We start from the raw sequence: 24,257 nt of genomic DNA on the forward strand, positions 1-24,257 counted from the left end.
ATGCTCACGAAATTTTAATAAAAAATATATAGAAAAGTCGTAATAGATCACTGTTCTCAATAACAACCAACAAAAGCTGAATATGCCACATAATCATAGCTCCTAAAATTCACTGGCAATGACGTCACAATTATCCAAGCCTATTCCAATAAGTGACAAGTCCATTTTAAAAGAAAAGAGAATCCCAGCTGCTATTCCCTGACTCAAAGAAGGGGAGGTAAAGGAATCTGCCGCAGACAAAAGCTACCAAAAAAAAATCAGTCCAGACAGACAGACAGACACAGACAGACAGACAGACAGACACACACACACACACACACACACACACACACACACAGATACAATTTTCCCAAGATACTTGAAGCTTTCAGCTAGGGAAAACTGGGGTTGGAGATGATAAGAAAGCCAAGATAAATTTCTGTGAGGCAAAAAATCTTCAGAGTACAGAGAAGCCAACACAGGCCATGGTGGGGCAGCAGGAAGAACTCTCATGGGACAGGGAGAAGAGGCAGCATTAGTGATGGAAGAAATTTTCTCAGCAACTGAGAAAGCCAGTCACCAGCATGTAAAGCAGGAAGCTCTCTCCTGCAAATCAAAGGAGAGGTTCTTGTCATTCTCAGGCAAGAGAAAAATACAAACTAAATTCAAAATAAAACAACTATTTTTATAGCCAGTAGCATTGCTAAAAATAAGCAGGAGAAGCACACAGGCCCATACTAGGAGGCGGGGTCAGGAGCCTCCTGCACACTGCCCCAGGAGGAGAACTGAGATGGTCACTCTGAAGACTGCTGAGAAGTGGCCTATAAAGTTAAATGTACATCTACCCCATGAAGCAACAACTTTTTCATTCTTGAAATATTTTACCTCAAAGAAATGTATGTCCACGAAAAGCCTTGTTCTGTTATGTTCTATTAGCTTTATTCATATGAACAGCAACATTTGAAAAAAAATATATGCTTATCAAGAGGAACTGAATACTTATGGAATACTACTTTGAAATAAAAAAGTACTGATGTATGCAAGAGCATAAATGCTACTCATAGCCGTCCTCAGCGAAAGAAAGCACACACAGGCAGCATACACTTTAGGGTAAGAGAGGTAAAGAAATATATGAAGAGACAGAAAGGACCCCACAGAAGGGAGGAGGGAGCTAAGCAGAGTGGGAGGGAGAGAGTAGGGACAGTAAGAACATAATGATACATATGAATGAGGATGTCTCAAAACCTGTGGCTAACTAAAAAAAAAAAAAAAAAAAAAGAAAAGAAGAAGAAGAAGAAGAAGAAGAAGAAGAGTCACAACAAAATCTGTTATTTTGTATATTAGGGCCGGGGAGATAAATCAGCAGCTAAGAGTGGTTGCTGCAAAAGGAGTCTGATCCCTGAAACACACTTAAAGGTTTAGGGCAGAACCAACTCCACCAAGTCATCCTGACTACCACAAATTCGCCATGGCACACCCTAAATACATATACATCATATTCTCTCACATAAGAATAACAAAATATTTAAATATATTTCATTCATAAAACATGCATATGTACAGTAATTTAATGTCATTTTTAAAAATATTTATTTATTTATTATTTATACAGTATTCTGCCTGCATGCCAGAAGAGGTCACCAGATCTCATTATAGATGGTGATGAGCCACCATATGGTTGCTGGGAATTGAACTCAGGACTTTGGAAGAACAGCCAGTGTTCTTAACCTCTGAGCTATCTCTCCAGCCCCCAATGTTAATGTTTTTAACTTATAAAAAAATTACAAAGAACATGAGGCATGGCTTTCTTCACACATTCACGTGCGGTCAGATCAGTCCTCACAAGAGTTGTTGACAGTTCCCTCACATGCCTTCATTCTGTCTCTATCTAGAGTTCTCTGCACCCTGTACAGTATTATTACATTCAGGTGGGGGCAAAGAAAAGAGCACCAAGTATATTACAAAAGGTTCAGAGGTGACCAACAATGACTCAAGTCATACAGAGACAGGCTAGCAATGATGCTATGACTAACTCTGGCTTCCTAACTATTAAAAGCAGAGTGTGACTGAGAACCTGATGCAGAGGTGAGTGAGAAGATCAGTGTGGTCCAGTTTCAACTCCTCAGACGGGCAGCTTGAGCCCTGGAGGCAATGGGTGTGCTGGGTGTGCAGCGGTTGGCTGCGGCTGCAGCTGCAGCTCATAGGCGCCAGCTAGAACTAGCTCAAGAAGAGAGCTTGTGACCCAAGATCAGAGCCAGAGGGTGGGATACTGAAGGAGAACAAGATGCCCAACCTATTGGACAAGACGCCCAACCTATTGGATGCTTTGCCTTCCCTTTTTAAAGTTCTAATATACATGTCTATGACCTAGCACCTGAGATATCATAATATGATGTAATAATCAAGAAAATAAGGCAAATAAATTTTTGACACCCCTTATACCTTCCCCATGCACTCTTTTTCCTCTTCTCTTCCCCCCCCCCCGCCCCCAATCTCTTCCAGACTTCCCAGGAAACACTGCCCTGCTAATGTCAGACATCACAACTGTTGAGAAAAGGCAAAGGCACACAGCAGAGAACAGCAGCACTCTGCAATCCAATAGAAGACAGAGTTTTTAGAAAAGCAGTTATTTATCAAGAACCACCCTCTAGTTATCGTGAAAGCCATGGTTAAGTGTCAGAAACGGAAAGCACACTGGGCCTCATGGCAATCTGGATACACAAAGACTAGCCGTGTGCACTCTTAAAAGCAGGTCTTGAGAGCTCTGATTACCCTTACAGCCAGGCTTTTCTATGTGTCCTGTGTTAACTCTACATCCTGCATACTTTTCATATTTCAATCAGCGGCTATGAAATCATTTTCAAAGGTTTCTCAAGCACACGTACAAACACTCGGGCATACACATACACCCATGCAAGGACACGCAGGCCCACGAGCACACACACCGAATAAACAAACCATCACAGCGAAATGAGAGGTCTCTTGAGTCTTTTGGAATACAGCAAGAAAAGCAGCTACATAACAGCATGGACTACGTATGAGGGACCACCATCACATATCAGCTGGTGTCTACTCTCCCTAAAGAACAAGTGAGATCCACCCTTTCTTTTCTTCATACTATGTCTCCCAAACATTGGGTAGATGTTTAGACTTGGCCCCAAATCAATCCAATATTTGAAATGACTGCACAGTGGGCTGTATAAGTGTAAGGCAAGGAAGTAGGAGGGCCTGTCCGGCACTACACAGGATGACTAGGAAGAAAGACAGTTACTCTTGGCTGGGCGTGGTGACAAGTGCAGTGCCTGTCTTCTCAATACTCAGGTGGCGGACAGGCAGGGCAATGGAGTTCCAAGGTGTCTGGGGCTATAGAGTGAGACCCCATCTCAAAACAAACAAAAGTCCCTATTCATGGTTCACTTAAAGGCTCCTATTCAAAACACACAGTTGCTATAGAATAAAATATCACTCAAAATAAGAAGAGCCAAGTACAGACAGCACAGACAAAGCTAGGAAACTGAAATTATCTCTCTATCTATAGATATATATGCCTGAATTCTTATGGAACAGAAGTGTAGATAAAACAAATTATAGGAAAGCAGTCAGGAAATACATACCTGCGGTGGTTATTAAGAGGCAGTGAAATGATGTTAGAAAAACACCATTAACTTCTAGGAATGCACTGGAAGGAAATGACCACATTCCACCGCAAAATGAGATACACAGGAAAGAACAAAGGACAGAACACCCGTATGGAACAGAAGTGCTCTGTGTCCTTGTGTGCACAGAAGCATGGTTTGAAAACACTGCATTAGAGATATACATTTCATTCTTCTGTTTTGAATTTGGAAGCAGTGTCTCTTGTATGTCAGGCTGGTCTTGAACACACCAAATAGCTAAGGCCAACTTTGAAGTTCTGATCCTCCTGCATTACCATTCCTAGTTTGGACAGTGCTGTAAATCAAATCAGGGTTTCATACATGCCAGGCAAGCACTCTACCAACCAAGCTACATTCCCAGCACCTATTATGCATGTGCTAGTGTCATGTACGAAAACTTCTATCTCTGCTGCTACAATTTCTAAGCAGTCTTCAAAAGAGCATCTACTCTCTGGCTATCTCCAAAGAGAAACTTGAAAGCTGGAATGATCAAACACCACACAGGTAATCACACATGATAACCCTAAAAGCTGTGTTCTTTACTGACTTGAAGGCTTCTGCACTGGATATACTTTGAAGCAGCAAATGACTCATTATTTGAAGTTAAATATTACTTAACCTTTTAATATTATTAAAAAAAAAAAACACCTTAAACATCTGAATTCACTCAGAGTCTGTGATATGAAACTCAGAACCAACATAGCTCTTTACACAAACACCTTGCCCCACAGTGACCGGAGAGGACACTCATGTTGCACCCCACAGTGGCCCTAAAACAGAAATGCTAAATGCTGCCTTCTTGCAGTTACCCCAGAAGAATGTTTGGTCCTGTTTCACCTACATCCCTTTGTTTCATCTTCAAATAAACGGATACTGCAAATACATTTACACACCCACTACTGGTGCACACAGTAATAAAAACAGATTCCCGACACAGAAGAAACTATACAGACAGGGATTACCTGGAGGTAGGAACTGTAGCTGGTTATTAGCTAATCGAAGATGACGTAAAGCTCTCAGACGACCAATTTCTGGGCAAACAATCTCTAAGGCATTGTCACTGAGATCCAGACACTGGAGTTTCACAAGGGACCCGATGGCTTCCAAGAGAAAAGGAAGGGAGAGGCAGAATGAGTCTGACTCCAGTGTTCCTACATGAAACGCTTTAATCTTTACTCTCCTATCTTTGACTCACAAAACAGTGAAAACAGAGTTGTGAAAGTGATGAATATTTCTACCTTGAGATAAAATGTAACTTAATAAAAGAGTAAGTAAGAAGGTTAAAACAATGGGAGAAATATGTGACTAAAAATATAACTCAAAGATTAACCCAGCAGGAATGGCCAACACCAGTAACCTCTGACCCTCCGAGGGTGTGTTAGGCAGGAGGGTAGAGTCTGAGGCCAGGAGGGAAACACAGAATCCTGTCTCAGATGAAGTCGGTAAGAGAGCGGGCCAGGAAAGTGGCTCAGCTGGCCAGTGAGCTTTCTTGCCAGGAAGACAACCTGAGCTCAGTCCTCAGAACCCCAGGTTTAAAAAGCTAGAGCTAGCAGCACATGCTCGTGGCCCAGAGCTAGGGACGCAGAGACAGGGTCTCGGGGTCCCTCACTGGCCAGCCAGCATCACCTATAGGATGAGTACCAGGCAAGAGAGATTTCCCTAAAACAAACAAACAAAAAACAAAAAACAACAAAGGATGGCGTCTGAGGAACAAGTTACAAGGCTGTCCTCTGCTACCTGGGTCTTCCCCCACCACACAAAAATTTTAAAGAATATATTATTTTTCAAAAAAAGAATATATTAACTTATATGGAACTAAATTCTTAGTTTGCTGAATTTAATACTTACTTCACTGTCTTCTGGCAGCAGTAATTAGCTAGTAACTTACCTGCCCATTTATTGTCTTTTCAGATTTCTCTATTTAGTATGTAAATCTTAACTGGATTTACATTTTAAAGCAAATAAAGTCCTTGGGATTAAAATGCCTTATCACACCAACCAAAATTAGGTTTGAAGAGATAACTTCATCTATTCATGAAGCAAAACATAAACTACATCAGAAATTATAAATGTGCTTACCTTCCGGAACCACAACTATGTTATTTGAGTGTAGGTACCTGTAACAAGAAGGGGGTGGGAGCGGGGATAGCTGTTACTATTCAGTATTCTGCTGACAACCAGCTAATACAAGCTCTGTTTGAAAACTTAGCAAATATAGGGTGGCACTTCCTTTTATACCCTAATGTTAACCCAAAGAGCAGCCAACTAATAATACTTGGAGAGTAATAGTTGTGCTAAATAACAAACACTAAGCTACCTTCTGATTAAGTCATTTTAAAATCATAATATAAAAATCATAAGGGTTTTTAAACACAATTGAAAAATTACTAGTTCTGGGGGTTAGAGATGGCCCAGAGGTTAAGAGCACTGGCTGCTCTTCCAGAGGTCCTGAGTTCAATTCCCAGCAAATACCTGGTGGCTCACAACCATCTATAATGAGATCTGGTGCCCCCTGCTGGAATGCAGGCATACATGTAGACAGAACATTATACACATAGTAAATAAATCTTAAAAAACAAAACAAAAAAACCTAGTTCCTCCAGTTCATTTAAATTATTTAGGGTTTCAGAAATATATCTACTGTATAAAGAAAAAGAAATATCTATTGTGTAAAAGAGGACATCATGTTAGTTCCTAAAGGGCAACAGTGCAATAAAGGTATTTCTAGCTGGCTCAGGCAGCCATTCTGAGCATTTGACTTGTTCTCATAGGAGAGCCAGGTTCAGTTCCTACACCCACTTGGTGGCCCATCACTGCCTGTAATTCCAGTTACAGGGATCAAACGCCCTTTCTTAACGCCGAAGCGCCAGCCATGCACATGTGCACATCATACTCGCAGGGAGCACACTCTTAGACAAAATAATCGAAAAACAAAAAACAAACAAAAACACCTCTTAAAGATATCTCGAGTTGGCATGCTTCCTATAACCCAAGAATAGAGATTAAATGTTCATTAACATATCCAAACAAACATTCAGATGCCAAGGGACGGACAGAAATTTTACTTCTCAGCAATGGAAGTTCTTTAAAAAGACCTGCAAGTCCAGGCAAGTCTAAGCCATCAACGCTTTCCCACTGAAGTATCTTTGGCACACTCTGGTGGAGATTCTAGGTACCATCTGAAGCCAGATACTCAGCCAAACCCAGTGACCACCAGAGATCATACAGTAATAATACAAGAAAATAAGTTTTATTACTGATTTTTGAGGTAAAACAAAACAAAACTAGATTTTAGAATACTTGATTTCCAAACCAATCATTTTATTTATTGTAGGTTAAAAATAAGTCCCCACAAGTATTTTAAAATATAACTTAGGAAATTTCTGTTGCATTTTGAAAATCTTTAGTGGATGCTAAAATGTCAATGGGCACAGAATAATAAAAACAAAAGTTAATTTTGTATAGCTTTTTCTATGCTCAATTAAACCTGTGGGTTTTGAATCAGCCCAGCCACACTCGGATGTGAGACTTTCCCCCCAGGAAATACCTAAAAGGCTTTTCACTAATGACTCTTAAGGTTTGAAACCAGTTTTTCAGAAGTAGCTATGAAGGGAAACAACCAGGTTCTCTAATCAAGATCACATGCCAGAATTCCCGCATAGCACAATAAACTCCACAACCAAGGAAGGAAAACCAGCACACCTACCTCGCCACTGACCAACAAGCATTTCCTCTCCTGCCTTCCATGTTCCCACATCGCCACCAACAGAAGAGGCCTGAGCCTAGAGCTCCTGGCATTCTTGCTTTTTCTTTTAGCAGAAGTCCAGGCCATAGTACCAGTTTCTACGTTTGCCAGGCAGCAAGCCCTTACCTGACAGCTATGTGACACAATTTAACCAAGCGCACACTCTAAAACAGACTCTATGACTTGATTATACATTTTAAACTCAATGCTTTGGGAAGCACTCTTGATAAAGGTTTTTTGTGCCAGAAGACTGTAAATATATGTGCAAGGCACACACACTAAATATGTGTTTGCTGTACAGAAAAACAAGACGCTATCACATAAAAATAGAGGCAGAACTGAGCTTTAAAAATTGCTTCGATAAAACACTTGCCTGGAGTTCTACCTATGAAAATGTCCACATCAAAATATATACTGAAGTACCAACTATTATGACTGAAACTCAAAAACACATTTTAATACACTAAATGTATCTATGTTATAATAAAGATGCTATAAAGCACCACAGTGTCCCTGACCCTAACTACACACTGGAACTATTAGGGTCTCCAAAAGGTCATCCCTCATGCACTAAGTACATCACAATCCCAATTCCACAAATGATTTTAGGGTACAACCAAAAAGACTCCATCTGGTACAGGCAGTAAGCCCCTCCTGGGTAACTGGGTGACAGGTGTATCAGAACACCCTATCTTTACTGCACCTTCACAGTCACATGACCACAGGGCATTACCAAGAGCCTCGGTCTCCTAATACAGGTGGCATCTCTCTGGGGGATTAGAGGGCTGAGAGTGTGGGGCTCTTACAGTGGCGCTCGTTGGGACAGGGTGAGAATCAGTGATGCCTGCTGCTGGGCAGTTGTGGGGCATTTGAGATCACAGGTTCGGGACTTTCAATTTTACCAGGTTATTTGTTTTTGGTTTCATTTTAGAGTAACTGAAATCTTGATACTCCAAAATAACTAACTTTCATCGTGTTCTGCTGAAATACTGTAGAAAATCAAGTTTGTGCTAGAAATACCACTTACCAGTATAGTTGTTTTGGAAAATGGCTAGGTCATTTTGCCTTATTTTTTTTGTTTTTTGTTTTGTTTTGTTTTTTTCTGTTTTGTTTTGTTTTTAATAAACTGAAACAAACTTTTACTTAGTATGTGAATGTCAATTTCCTAGTGTTGACAAATGTCCCATGGAATTCATGATGTTAACCAGAGAGAAAACTGGGTGAAGGATATACCAGAACACTCTGTGCTCTCTTTACAACTTCCCTGTAACTATGAAGCATATTCTACAGTGAAACGCTATCTTCTTAATTGAAGGAACAGGACTTCCACTTCTAGACATAACGAGTAACAAGGACCAGACTGACCTGACTATATAAACAAGGAAAAAACAGATGGGATCTAGGAAACAACTATTTTCAGACAGTGACAACAGGTGACTAAGACTTTGTTTCCTAAAAGAATGGAACTAGCAAGGTAAGCCACATCATCCCCTAACTGTCAGTTTCTGGGGAAATTCTGAACTACGGCATAGGAAGAGAATAGGGACTCAGGCAGCTAGCAGCCAAGGGGACCAGGCTCAGGAGGCGGTGGCACTCCCTCACCCCCACTCTACCATCTCACTCCAAAAATGTAAAGGAGCTCTTGACTCTTCGCTAACTTCTAAAATGCACACGCATAAGAGAACCTCTGGGCAAACAAACAGGAGAGAAGCTGTCAGCTGAGCAGTGCACAAAGCTCCCTGGACTGCGAGATGGGAGTTCAAGCACACTGCCAAATCCTGATCTTACCCAGGCCATTCAGAAAGATGCAAGACAGCCCTGGCCTGTGCAAAGAGAGCTACCCTATCATTGGATCTGAGACTGCTCCAAGTCTAAGAAAGCCATACAAGAACCAAACACAAATGCCAACAAACAGCAAAACCAAAGGAAAATAAAATGTAGACACATGGTAATAGAAAAATGTATGAAACCCATCATCCAATGAGGAAAATGAGCCACCCACCCCCAAAAAATTAAAAAAAAAATCAATACAAATAAACCCACTAAACAAACGACTACTAAGAAAGGACATTTAAATAGCTATAATGGTGCTCGCTTCGGCAGCACCATATACTAAAAAAATTGGAACGATAAATAGCTATAATGATCACTTTCAGGTAGTTAGATGAAAATTATAAACACTGTAAGAACTATAAAATATAAAGAAAAATGAAATGTCTAGCGATCAAAGATATCTACACACAAAATGAAAATACATAATATAAAGTCTCTGGATGGAGTCAGTTATCAAAGCTGAAGCACAATGGAGAAAGACACTGAAAAAGCACAGCCTTGACCACTGTGGAGATGCATGTGACAGTCCAACGAGCATGCAAGAGTCTCACACGTAGAGGCCAAAGGCAGAGCACAGGGATAAAAACAACTGATGCAACAATGTCAAGCATTATCTGAAGGTGAAGGAAATAAGCCACGAAGCTCAGAACACTCAGAGATGAGGAACAAGAAAACCACAAGGGACTCACGATCAAATTCCTGCAAAAGAGAGTAAAAACCTGGAGCCTCCTGGGGCTGTGAGGGGCAGAGTGCTTACCCAACACACAGAGTCCTGGGCACCACTCCAGTACCACCACCACAAAAAGAAATTAAAATTTAAAAGGGAACTCCTCAGACTAAATCAAGAGGAAGGGAAAACAAACAACAAACAAACAAAACACCTTACACACAAAGAGATAAATATTAAGAGCAACAGATGTGTCTTGATAAACTGCAGGCCAAAGGGAAATGAACAGCTCCAAATGCCAAAAGACAGACATACTAACAACAAAGAACCCTAATCCTAGAAAAACATCCCCAAAAGATGCAGGAGGACTAAGACAACAAAAATATGACTTTTAGGGAAGGAAAAAGAAGAAAACCACCACAGGCTTCTTCATTTGAGATCAAAGCACGGCACATAAAAGCAAAAACTGCTTACTAGATTTCATCCAAGTGGACAACTTTCCCTCTGCAAAAGAACAGAAGAAAGATGAAGAGAAGAGCTGTGCCCTAGAAGAAAGTCCTTGTAACACATCAGACAAGAAGACTGTTTGTGGAATCCATCAGGAACCAGGAAAACCTAACAAGTAGGTGCATGAAAAGGTGTTCAACGTCACCAGATGATGCCACACTGTAACATAAACCATAGTCACATCAGGATGGTTGGAAAAGGAAAGTGACACCATGAAGGAGGAAGCATTGCTAGGTGTGATGGTTAACCTTCCTTGCTAATTTCAGCAGAGGAAGGATCACAGTGGAGACTGCAGCACAGCCCTAGGTGTGCCTGTGAGGGCCTTTCCAGTGAGAAGCAGCTGAGCAGAAAGATATGCTTTGAGTGAGTGGCACCATCTTACGGCCATGGCCTGACTGATGGTCTGCATTCCCCTTTCTGTGCCTCCTGCCTACACCATGTGAGAGTTGCCTTGCCAGCTCCGGTGCTGTGCTATCCTGCCACACCTTCCTAGTCACTCAATGAAATCCCCTGAAACTGTGAACCAAAATAAGTCTGTCTGCCTCTAAGTCAGTGGTTCTCAACCTATGGATCATGACCCCTTTGGCAAACCTCCAAAGTATTTACATTACAAATTAATATTTGGGAACTCTCCAAAAATATTCACATTATGATTTTTTTTAACAGAAGCAAAATTACAGATATGAAGTAACAACAAAAAGAATTTTTTGGTTGGGGGTCACCACAACATGAGGAACTGTAAAGGGTCTCAGCATTAGGAGAGTTGAGAGCCGCTGCCCTAAGCTGTTCCTGTCAGGCATTCTGTCACAGCAACATGGACGGCAGCTAACAAGCTGGGCGTGGTGGTGCAGGCCTGCCATCTCAGCACTTGGCAGGTAGAACTCTGCAGCACCCTTGTCTACACAGCAAGTCTAAGGCCGAGCTAGGCTTTGTGAGTTCCTGCTGTAAGGAGACAATTCTAATACACCAGGGAAGTGTAAAATGGCGTAGCTAATCTAGAAAATTATTCAGCAGTTTCTTATAAAAACTAACAATTCTGAGCAAAAGTGATAACATAAGAATCTCTTTCCATAAAATCAATGAAACTACTGTAAAAATTTCCAGAAGCAGCATACATAACACTATGGAAACTAGCCCAAGGCCTGCAGTGACAGGGAAAGATATATGAAGAAAAATGCTGGGGGGCTGTGAGCTCTGCGGGGTTTTCACATGTGCTCGTCCTGTACCCCACTGTCCAGGTCTGCAGAATTAAGAAAAGCCAAGAGTTCACAACCAAACCGAAAAGCAGTAGCCTGGGGGAAAATGAGCGAGAAGGCTTTCCAGGCCACATTCCCAAAGAATTACTATCTACCTGGTCTCGGAGTAGCCTGGAAGATTTGACTGGCAAAGAGCGCACTCTTTCTCCTCCTTGCTCTCGCATATACACACACATTATACACATACATAACACAGTAATTAGATACACAGATCTTACGAGCTAGGTTAAAAACACACACACACACACACACACACACACACACACACACACCCCTATCTGCCCCCAGTGCTAAACTGAATCAAATTACAGGCAACTGTTGACTTTCACAGCTTCCTGAGGCAGTAGAAAATAACTGTAACAAATAATACACAGACCAGGAAACTTGAAGGAAATGCTGGTTGGACGTGTCCATGAGGGCTTTGGCGCCCAGCAGCCCACCGGCACAGGTGGGTTATACACAGGTCCAGAGCTATGTGAATGGGCAGCTTACGATGGGAGAAGGTCTTGGGCTCTCACATCTGCTGAACTGAAGCCCTACATAGGCAAGGAGATGTTAAGGCTAGAGCGGAGTCACGTGGCTGATAATGACAATGCCAAGGCGTGTCTCAGCACTCACAGACTCACAGGCCAGGGGACTGGACAGAGTAAGCAATTACAGTAAGTCTGTCTAATCACCAGCTGACCACCAACAGCCTATGAGCAAGTCTGCACTCAGTAAGTCTAGAAAAGCTGATCGGTGGTCAGCTCACGATTAGCCAGGGAACACTACCAAACTTAGCAAAGAGGTTTTTATGAAAAAAGGGGCAAGGTAAAGAAAACTGAAAGGCTAGAAAAACTCTTTGCCAACTCATTCTGAAGCCAATAATACTAGGATACCAAATACAGATAAAAATTGCAAGACTCCAGAAAAATACCCCTTTTAAAAACAGCTGCAAATTCCAGTACCTAACCAAAACTAACAACATATATAAATAATTATATTCTATGACCAAACAGAAGTTATCCCAGCAATATTGGTTCAATGTACAAGTATTGATCAGTATCATGTACAATACTGGAATAGGAAGAAAGAGTAACCCTTTGAAATAAAAAATAAATAAGTAACAACTCTGTAGATTAGAAGTGGAAAAGAATATTCCCCGTCACTTAGGAGAGGCCTACTGCTAGCATGCTTAGTGAGAGAGACCGAACAAAAGAATACAGTGAATCCTGTGTGTTCTCATCACTTCTTTTCAACATTCTATGTTGATTAAGCTGGGGCACTTAAAAATGAATGAATGAAAGAATGAAAAAACAAACTTATGAACAAATGCATAAAAAAGAAGATGTAAAAGCTATTTTTTATTGTGGATAACATCATCTTGTATATTAAAAAAGGCAACCCTGGTGGTAATCAATAGTTTTCTAATTGAACTTAAGACCCACTCAATAAGAGGGAAATAAGATAGATAGCACTGGATTGGCTGGGCTTCCTGGTGTGGAAGTGGCAGCTGCCTGGAAGGCCTTCACGCCGCTCAGCACACACAGACAGGAGGAATAACTGTAGGGATCCCCCCAGTGAATGCAAACCTGCTGTACTCAGAGCATCTTCACTGCCTGAGATGAGCTATCGCAACACACTAAAAGGCCTTACCACAGCCCAGAGGTTAACAGAGCATCCAGTCTACCCGCAGCAGCAACATGACAACCACACCCAAAAGACTGCATTAAAATTATATATCCCGCTACTTCAAATAACTTAAGTCTCCATTCTTATTTTAAAATAATGAATAGACGGACTCACAGTTCCACAAGGTTTGGAAGCTTCTGAGCAAGGTTTTCTGGCTGAAAATTAAAAACTCAGAATTAATTTTACCTTTGAAAAAAAAGTATTAACATTTTTAGTTACCTTAAACACAACAAACTATCTTCGTGGGATATAAATTTTGAATATTATGGAAAGATAATAATTCAGCATGTTTGGGATTTATACTTACAATGACCACAAGACATTTGGCATATTCAAACAGTTAAACTCAGCATCTCTTATTGCTGCAACCCTTTAATACAGTTCCTCGTGCTGGGATGACCCTTAACCAAAAATTTATTTTTGTTACTACTTCATAACTATAATTTTGCTGTTATGAATCAAAACGTAAATATCTGTGTTTTCCAATAGTCTTAGGTGACCCCTGTGAAAGCGATATTCAACCCCCAAAGAGGTCATAATCCACAGTTTGAGAACCACTTAAAGAAACCAGAACCGTCCTTTGGCTCCACGGTCATGAAAGAAAAACACCTCTCAGGAGACAGACAGTAGGAAGAGGGTCAGGGAGCAGAGAGGCAGCTGTGGACAAGGAATGCTAAGACTGCCAACAGCCTGCTCGGGGAGAAGGCACGGAGAGAGGGCACCCCACCCTGATGACCACACCCTCATTCTGGATGCTTGCCTCCAAGGTGTGAGCAAAGGCACTGTTGGTGCTTAGTTACAGAGCCTCGTAGTAGCAGATCACTCCCACCTGGCGTGCCCCAGGCTGTGTGGATCTCCAGGGTTTCCACGCACTGAGACCTAAGAAGGTTGGGAATGGTTGGACGAGGGCTGTGGTCCAATTATTTTAGGCCTGAGGGTGGTGGCTAAGGGAATGGCAGACAGATGAAGTGGTGGGAGGGGGCTGTTTTCCCAAGGGAAAACTTCTACAGTTCTACTCATAGGTTGAAAGGAGCGGGGGTGGAATGGGGGGGTCTCTGGGCAAACAATCACAAACGTGGTTCTGATTTACAAGTAGATGAAGACATACACTATGAAAACTGAAGGAGCTCACAGGATGTTTTTTCATTCCAAACACCAACACGTAAACTAGGTTTCAAACGACAGAACCAGGAATGGCTTTTAGAAAACAAAAATAAAAACATGTCTGACATGGATTCTGAAAGACAAACATAAGAGACTGGCATGAGGTGGACAGGAAGGTAGTTCGAGTTCATCCCCTGGGCACAGGAAGTAGTACCACACGCAAAGGGGAGAGGGGAGGGGGTGTTTAGGAAATTATCTATTGTCCTGTAATACCTTACCAGAGATCCTAAAGACATGGTTCTGTAAACCCTGTTATAAAAACAGCTGTGCCTGGGGGCTGGAGGGCTGGGCAGCTCTAAGGATGCGTGGGGGCTGTGGGGCTGGGCAGCTCTAAGGATGTGTGATGGTTTGAATGAGATGTCCCGCCAGTTGGGGCCACTGTTCAGGTAGGTTTAGGAGGTGTGGCCTTCCTGGAGTAAGTATGTCACAGGGGCAAAGCTCTGAGCTTTCTTTTTTCTTGTTTTTTTAGCTTTAAATGCTTTTATTAATTTGTGAGCTTTAATAAGAAAGTATATGATTTTAATATGATTAATTATATTCTTATTACTTTGCTTTTAATTTTTTTTTAATTTATTACAGTTTATTCACTTTGTATCCCAGCTGTAGCCCCATCCTTCCCTCTTCTCCTTCCATGCCCCTCCACAAGCCCACTGCTAGGGGAGGTCCTCCTCCCCTTCCATCTGATCCTAGTCTATCAGGTCTCATCAAGACTGGCTGCATTGTCTTCCTCTGTGGCCTGGTAAGGCTGCACCCCACAGTGGGAGGTGATCAAAGAGCCAGCCACTGAGTTCATGTCAGAGACAGTCTCTGTTCCCCTTACTAGGTACCCACTTGAAGACGGAGCTGCCATGGGCTACACCTGTGCAGGGGTTCTAGGTTATCTCCATGAATTTTCCTTGGTTGGAATATCAGTCTCAGAAAAGGTCCCTGGGCCCAGATTTTTTGGTTCTTTTGCTCTCCTTGTGGAGCTCCGGTCCCACCCCCCCCCCCAAGGTCTTTCTATCTCCCCCTTCTTTTATGAGATCCCCTGCACTCTGCCCAAAGTTTGGCTGAGTCTCAGCATCTGCTTCAATACCCTGCTGGGTAGAGTCTTTCAGAGGCCCTCTGTGGTATCCTCCTGTCCTATTCCCTGTTTTTTCCCTCTTCATCTATCCTGTTTGCTTTTCTGATTTAGAATTAAGCATCTTACCCAGGGTTCTCCTTCTTATTTAGCTTCTTTAGGTGTACAGATTTTAGTATATTTATCCTATATTATATGTCTAATATCCACTTATAAATGAGTATATACCATGTGTGTCTTTCTGCTCCTGGGCTACCTCACTCAGGATGATCTTTTCTAGCTCCCACTATTTGCCTGCAAATGTCATGATTTCCTTGTTTTTCATTGGTGAGTAGTATTCCATTGTGTAAATGTACCACAATTTCTCTATCCATTCCTCAGTTGAGGGACAAGTAAGCTGTTTCCAGATTCTGGCTATTGTGAATAAAGCTTCTATGAACATGGCTGAGCAAATATCCTTGTTGTATATTTCAGCATCTTTTGGATATATGCCTAGAAGTGGCATAGCCGGATCTTGAGGTAGCACTATTCCTAATTGTCTAAGAAAGCACCAGATTGATTTCCAAAGTGGTTGTACAAGTTTACATTCCCACCAGAATATATTGTCACTTGAGTTGTTGATCTTAGCCATTCTGATGGGTGTAAGGTGAAATATCAGGGTTGTTTTGATTTGCATTTCTCTGATGACTAAGGATGTTGAGCATTTCTTTAAGTGTTTCTCTGCCATTTGATATTCCTCTCAACTTCATATGGAATAACAAGAAACCCAGAATAGCTAAAACAATCCTCTACAATAAAAGATCTTCTTGACATATCTCCATGCCTGATCTCAAGATGTACGATAGAGCAACAGTAATGAAAACAGCATGGTGCTGGCATAGAAACAGACTAGTGGATCAATGGAATCGAATTGAAGACCCAGAAATAAACCCACACACTTATGGGCACCTGATTTTTGACAAAGATCCAAAATCTTACAATGGAAAAAAGATAGCATCTTCAACAAATGTTGCTGGTCCAACTGGATGTCTACACAGAGAAAAAATGCAAATAGATCCATACTTATCACCCCACACAAAACTATAGTCCAAGTGAATTAAAGACCTCAATATAAAACCAGACACACTAAACCTGTTACAAGAAAAAGTGGGGAAGAACCTAGAACTTATTGGCACAGGAGACAACTTCCTGAACAGAACACCAACAGCACTGGCTCAAAAATCAACAATCAATAAATGGGACCTCAAGAAACTGAAAAGCTTCTGTAAAGCAAAGGACACTGTCATCAGAACAAAACAACAGCCTCCAGATTGGGAAAGGATCCTTACCAACCCTATATCTGACAGAGGCCTAATATCCAGAATATATAAAGAACTCAAGAAGTTAAAAAGCAACAGATCAAGTAATCCAATTAAAAAATAGGGTACAGAGCTCTGAGGTTTCAATGCCACGTCCCACTCCTAGCTGGCTCTTTGATTCCTTCTTGCAGTTCAAGATGTGCAGCTTCAGCAGCTGTTCTATCACAGCAACAGAAAGTAGCTCATACAAACATTCTGCTCTTGTACCTGTATCTGGCAGCTCACAGCCACGTGTATCCGGCTCCAAGAGATCTGACACCCTCTTCTAGACTTCTTGGACACATGTATTCACACGTGCACATATGCAACCATATTTAAATTTAAAACTTAGGTAAGAATCAAATGTAAAGATTAAGGGCTGTTAAGGTTTGAATGTAAAAAATTAACACAGACCCATGTCTAAACATTTGGTCCCTGGGTGGTAGGGCTGTCTGGGGAAGACTGTAGAGCCTTAGGAAGTAAGGTTTAGCTTGGCAGGTGGGGAAGATAGGCCACAATGATAAGAGAAGTAATATATGAGCTTATATTTCATTCTACAAAATAGCTTTATTTTTAAAACCCTAAACAAAATGGAAATCCACTGGTTTCTTTTATATGAGAAAGCAACATTATAATTTCACACAGGCATACAGATACATTCCAACTGTGTACAGACCTATAGCTGTGCTCTTTCCTCGTGAGCTACATCACCGAACATGGATATTGTGAAATGATTGAAGTTTTGAGTTCTCACTGTTGACAGAACCACTTACATTTAAGTGGTAAAAGCTGTGAATCTTCATACATTCAAAACTTACTTTCTCAGATGTCACCAGTGGATCTAGCCAAATCCCCGGAATGGACTTTTAGTATTGGTATCTTTCCTAGTAACAACACACACTTCCATTTATGGGCATACCTAGCAAAACCAGAGAGCTGCAGGACAGAGGGCTTTATCGGCAATGTTCCCATTAAAGCAAAGTCCAGGGAGGGAAAGAAATGCTGTCAGGCCCTCACCTAGTTTCATCTGCTGAAGTGCCAGTGCTGGTACTGATTAGCCGGCATGACCCTCTGCCTCCTTGGCTCTGTCAGAGAATTCCGTGATAAGCTGGTTTGCTTTTTGAGTAAGAACTATATACAAAACACTGAAACCATACTTCTGCTGCTGACAGGCTTCAGTATGAGTTTATTAACCAGTTAAGCACACTATGTTTATATTTAACCTTGAGAAGACTGTAGTTCGTGAGAATCCTGCCTTTTGAAAATACAAAATAAGTAAATACAGGTCTCCTGCAAAATGCCCAAACTAGGAAACAGCATCTGCTGAGCAGGCCATGACTGACCCCTGCTGATGCTCGGAAGTATCACTCCCTTCTTTTTAATCCCACATTTCAGTATGAGGAAAATAGAAATTCCATTAACATTTACATCAACAAATTTTCTTCATCACCAGTGCAAAAATGAGCTTTAACATGTACTGCTGTCATAAAATGTTGATTTCAAACTCCCCTTAAATATGAAGGTTTTTAAATGTTTGTAACTTGGTATGAGACTTTTCATGCTTTTTATAAACCACTGCAGCTCTGTGATGTGCTCTGGTAGAGTCTGTCCTTCCTACTCCTCTCCTTCAAAAACTAGGAGTCTTGATCAGGTTCGGATTTTTCCCCCTGCCAATTAAGGAATTAAATGGCAGAAAAAAACCCTTGAGTCGGGCAGCATCAAAGAAATCTCAAACACTGAAAACAGGAGCAGACAGAATCAGCAGTCTGAGGATGAGAAAACACAGGTTTTCAGCAGACACAGAAAACAAGGCCTCTAGAAAGTAGAGAAAATACTTGCAAAGTAAAAAATCCAGTCTCTTCTTGGGGGTTGTGGTTGCTTAAGTCTTTGAAAAGCTTTCCTTCCCTAATTTGGTGTTGCTTGGTTTGAAGAAAGACAGGATGGTTGGCTGGCCTACAACTGTTATGTGACATGTCCTGATCAGGCCTTGAGCGAGTCCATCATCATGGGGCTGCTTGGTGGGACACAAAAGCCTACAAGGCTTTGTTTTAAGCTATCAAGACAAAACAAGGCTTTGTTTTGTCTTAAATAAGGAGGCTAAGGAAAAGTTGGCCATCTTGAAAGTTTGTCACCTTTATCCCTTAGCCATAGCCTCTCTCCCTACCTGCCTGACTCCCAGGAAGTCTAATTCCTAGTCTCTCAAAAGAACTCGCCTGCTCCACAGTGACTCCAAGATGGTGACAGATTTGTTAGGGCTCACCCCTGAGGGAATACACCTCAAGCCAGAGTACCCAAACAATCTGCAACTGTTTGCATCCATCAGGAATGAGAAATACCCATGTGGCTAAAAGCTGCCAGGACTTAAGGTTCAGCACCTGCTGCAATCCAACATCTAAACACACATCTCACAGATGTCATCAATTTTGGCTCCTAGAGCAGCTACAAAAAATTAGCAAGAATGATTTTGTACCCCCTATTTCACACTCTATAAGAATTAATTCAAGAACTTAAGTTTAAGAGCCAGTATCATCACTTATACAAAACATAGGAATACGGTGCTAGACAGATGGTCAGCAGTTAGGCACACTGGCTGCTCTTCCAGAGGACCAGCAGCCACATGTTGGCTCACAACCACCTGTAACTCCTGTCTCATGAGATCCAGTGCCTTCTTCTGGCCTCCATGGGTAGTGCATGCACTTAACACAGACATAACTGCAGGCAAAACACCCACATGTATAGAATGAAAACAAATTATTTAAAAGAAAATGAATCAATCTCCTTACTCTTGGATTTGGCAGTCGATTCACAGATAGTATATAAAACCATGAACTACAACAGGAAAACAGTAGATACACTGAACATCATAATTAAGACCTTTTGTACATTCAAGGACATTAGAAATAGAAGACAATGTACATATTGAGAGAAATACTTAGAAAACACATGGCAGATAAGGATCGAGCACCCAGAAGATAAAAGAACTACTGTGACTCAGTAACAAAAGGCTACTCAAAGACGGAATAATGATAAAAGAACATATGCTAGAGATAGAACTCCAATGCCACCTTAAAGGCTTGGGTCGCAGGGTGCTGCTATCCAGAGGCAGTGAGTCTTTAGGTCACAGGGAATATCAACTTAAGGGGAACTAAGTCCCTGTCTTCCTCCTCCTCCTCCCTCATTCTTTCTACTGTTGCTACCCAGTCACAGAGGAACAGTTGTACTTCACAACACACTCACCACCGTTATCACCCAGCACTCCCATTGAGTTCTTAATGATCACTCATTTGTGGACTAGAACTTTTAAAACCACAAGCCAAAATAAACCTTTTCTATGTTGGTTATCCAGGAATTTTTCTACAGCAATAGAAAGGCAATGAACACGATATACGAATATTGCTTAACATTATCAGCCTCAGGAGGTGCAAATCAAACCCACAACTACTTTATAACCACTAGGTAGGACAGCCATATCATCACCACCAAAGACAATGAAAATGACAACAACATAATGGAAAATACCAAATGTTTCTAAAGATGTAAAGAATCTAGAACTCCAGGCTGCTGGGTGAGGAAGAATCAGCTTTCTGCAGAGATGCCCTCCTCCAAACACACATCCCAAAGATACTTGCACTTTGCAGCTTTTTTGCTCCAGCTCCTTGATTTCACTTCCACCTCTCCCATGGCTGAACCCCTTCCTCTTTTGACTCCTCCTTCCCTGGCTGACAGGAAGTCCAGCCCTATCCTCTTCCCAGCTCAGTGACTGGCTATAAGATGCTTTACTGGCCTATCAGTGGACAACTCCAGAACAGTGTTTACTTATCACCGAGACACGAGATTCTCAGAACAAGGATTGCAACCAGATCTGGGATGGTGTCTGGGAGAGGGGGGTGGGGAAGGGAGACTACAGATATCAGCATTTGAACTATCCAATAACCTTATGCCTACATCTCCCCCTTTTAGTCCAATAAAAGGCTCTTTCTCTTACAATAACAAAATATATGTAACAATAATTATGAAAATTATTAGATAGGATTTACATTTGTATATCTGGTACCCTTGAATGAACTATTTTACTATCAATTTCTATCATCCTAAGCAACTTAAGTTTACCTGTGAGACTATAACTATCTAGGCTTCAACCCCATCAAAGACTTCAGAAGGAATAAATATTATCTAAATATGTAGGCAGTGCAGGCAGGCAGCTTCCAAAAGTATAGAAATGACAGAAATATTTGGCTACCTGGACAGTTCCTCAAAATTTCTCTATAATGTTGGAGAATGATCTTCAGCTTTCTGACTCAGAATACTGGACAGACTTTTCTGTGAAGTAGGAATTACAAAGGACTTGCCTACCTTGTCCTTGCAAAGCTCAGTAGTCAACTCTCATGCATCCAGTTTGTCCTGTTTGGACAGTATTTTGCCTGTAATTGACACAAGGGCATTTTCTCACCCAGTGGCTAGCTTGCTACCTGTGAAGCTTTGATGCTCTTCAAAGTAGAACAGGGTGCTGCCAGGAGCAGACCTGTCTCATTGTCAAAAAAGACTTAAGTCAATAAAATCTTTAAATGTCATATTTTGTGGATCTCTGAGGATTTTAAAAACCATTTCTCTCTGTTATCTTATTTGAATTGTTGGTTTCTAACTAATTTTTATCTGTTAATCTAGGAAACATATTTTTGTAATTAACTAAACTAGCATCTAACATAACTGAATTTTACTGTCTGACTGCGAATAGGCATTTCTTAATTATCCTACACAGTTGTTAATACCAGCTTTTAAAAAGTCTAGACTTTAACGCTGTAGTTTTAAGAATTACATAGGTATATTACCGTATCATGTTCGAATAAAATATAATCTCTTTGTTTTGTTTTGTTCTTTTGATTCATGGTTTCTCTGTGCAGCCTTGGCTGTCCTGGACTAGCTTTGTAGACCAGGTTAGCCTCAAATTCACAGAGATCCACCTGCCTCTGTCTACCTGAGCACTGGGATTACAGGCATGCATCACCATGCCCAACTACCAAAATATAACCTTAAATCTGTATTAATATCCAAAGATCTATACCAATGTAATATTTTTTGCTTATTAATGTTCTTTGGTCTAAAAGTAAATTCAATAGTCTACCATCTTATTTATCATTCCTATAACCAAACCTTTTAAAATAATAACAAATATCTATCATCCATACAATACCCAAAAACCATCCACCCCTTCTTGGGAATGAGGCATAGTTCTCTTAAATGTCTTCCTGCTAATTTGGGACATAGTTTTTTTTTGTTTTGTTTTGTTTTGTTTTTTGTTTTTTGTTTTTTTTCAGGGCCCAAGAAAATTGGGATAGCGTCAGCCTTAAAAAAGCTAGCTGTAACTTTTGCTGTTAGTCCCTGTGTGTTGAGAAAGTTCAGAGCCTAACTGAAGTCCTGACTAGAACAGTCTGTGATGCTGTATGATCTAGCTGGTTTTTTTTTTTTAAATTGCCCCACATGCAGATTTCTGATAAAACAGTTATTGAAGCTGTTAGTGAGGCAGGGTCACCTGGGCTTCTTGTCTTTGGTAGTGTCTGGTCTTCTTTCTCTGAAAAATATACACATTTTCAAAGGTATTATGTATTTTTGTTTTAATATATGTATGGCTATGCACTGAGCACAGTTCAGTTCAAGATGATTCTGTTAAATAAATTTTTATCTATGCCATTTAAAAGAATGACATCATAAATCCTGAGGAGTCTGTAGCCAACGATTTATTGACCATGCATAGCTGAAGTCCTGCTAGAGACATTTTCATGTCTCATTCAGACTCAGAGCTGTTCCCATGTGAAGGGCTCAGTAAATTACGTTACCTGGCCTGTTTGGTCTTTTTGATTTCCATCCATCTGTCTGCAACCAAGATCTTTAGGAGGTCCCTCCCTCTCCCCATCAAATCTGATTTGGATAGAATACAACGCTTTGTTTTTCCTGCTGACAAAAGAGCATATACCCCTCTTCAATGCAACACATTTTCTGTCTTCTATTTTGGAATTAGGACCATTACATACAGATCTAATTCAGCAGTCCTTTTAAAAATCCAGTGTATCTTAGCAGCTGTGCTATTTTTCTCATTTAAAAATTTTAAAATCAATAAATCATTACTTAATCTATCTTGGGAAGATATTATATTCCTCTTCTGTTTTATGACCAACTTTTAAAAATTATTGTTAGATATTTTTATAATTGTTTGACCCATAGGATTATAATTTTTATCTGTGACAGTTTTTATGTCATGTCTAAAAATTCATAGTATTTCAATGGCTATACAAGCTGAAGCATCATCAGCTCCAATTTGCAAAGGAACAAATGTGTAACCTTAGAATTATGCTCTCCAGAATTTAAGGCAAAAACCCATTGGAACTCTGAATATGAACCTATGGCATGGTACATATATTTCAGCTCCCTAATCTGTAAAATGGAACACATAAGCCATTGTATGACCTCGTTTCAAGGCAACACCAAACAGGATCTGTACTTTTCTTTTAGCATATAAACCTTCAATCAGTAACTGAACCTTGACAATACACATACAATATCCAGTTTGACCATGTTGGCCTATTGCTGAAGCCTTTCTATCCCATATGTCAGTGGGCTGCCATTCTATAATTTCTTTAAGCCTTTGTGGATTTTTTTTTCATTTGGAAATGTCTCTTTTGGTGTTAATATAAGCTCCAGGTTGGATTTCTCAGAAAGTTTCCTATTTTGATTCAAAGTTTCCTCCAAGCTCTATTCTATGGCCTTTAATTTAGCATCTATTTTTTCAGTCTCTCCTTTTTCTAAGTCTGTTTTATTTTGATCTCTCCCAAAGAGGATATACAAAACTGAAATTGTCACTGAAAAAAATTTGTATGCTTAAGAGAAACAAACTCAAATAGAATACAGAAGCACCATGTCATTGACTTTTTTTTTTTTCAAAATAGAAAATAATCATCTTCTTTTAGCTCAAAATGTCTCCCTAAGGACTTTACTTTCTTATAGTCAAACTAGGCATGATCCATTATCAGTTCAGTTGCCTGAGGCTGTTCTGTCTGTCTCTGTCTCCTGCTTTCAGGGAGAAGCTTTTCCTTTCTGCCTCCCTCACTGTATCCTGAGCCCTCCCCAATTCTGAGAAGTTATTTGATCCATAAGTGTTTGCTCTTATGGCCTGCATGAGTCAGGCCAGCAAGAGCCCTTCTCCAAAGTATTTAGCTTCCTGCCTTGTCTAGAAAAGTGTGGTTTGAGAGTTTGTTTGTATTAAAGAACAATTCCCCCCCCCCCCTTAGGTAGGACTAAAAGAACAGCCCCTTTGCAATTTGTTTTAGGTTTTGGTTTGTTTTTTTTTTTTAAGCTGCCTGGAGGCCTTTGTTATACTGGGGCATCTG

The 24,257-nt window shown here is 40.7% G+C and overlaps 1 protein-coding gene across 4 annotated transcripts in view; it reads right to left on the reverse strand.

The window, feature by feature from the left end:
- The window catches only part of Lrrc28 (leucine rich repeat containing 28), a 121,143-nt gene that overhangs the window by 88,996 nt on the left and 7,890 nt on the right, over positions 1 to 24,257 (reverse strand). For 3 of the 4 annotated variants that reach the window (XM_060367315.1, XM_060367313.1, XM_060367312.1), the window contains exons 3-5: positions 13,429 to 13,469; positions 5,715 to 5,752; positions 4,598 to 4,735 (exon numbers count right to left, since the gene is read on the reverse strand). In XM_060367315.1, the coding sequence (XP_060223298.1) occupies positions 4,598 to 4,735; positions 5,715 to 5,752; positions 13,429 to 13,469 (217 nt within the window). The remainder of the gene's footprint in view (positions 1 to 4,597; positions 4,736 to 5,714; positions 5,753 to 13,428; positions 13,470 to 24,257) is intronic. The other variant, XM_060367314.1, reaches the window with a different exon arrangement.

This window comes from Meriones unguiculatus, chromosome 14 (genome assembly GCF_030254825.1).
Source record: "Meriones unguiculatus strain TT.TT164.6M chromosome 14, Bangor_MerUng_6.1, whole genome shotgun sequence".
NCBI lineage: Eukaryota > Metazoa > Chordata > Mammalia > Rodentia > Muridae > Meriones > Meriones unguiculatus.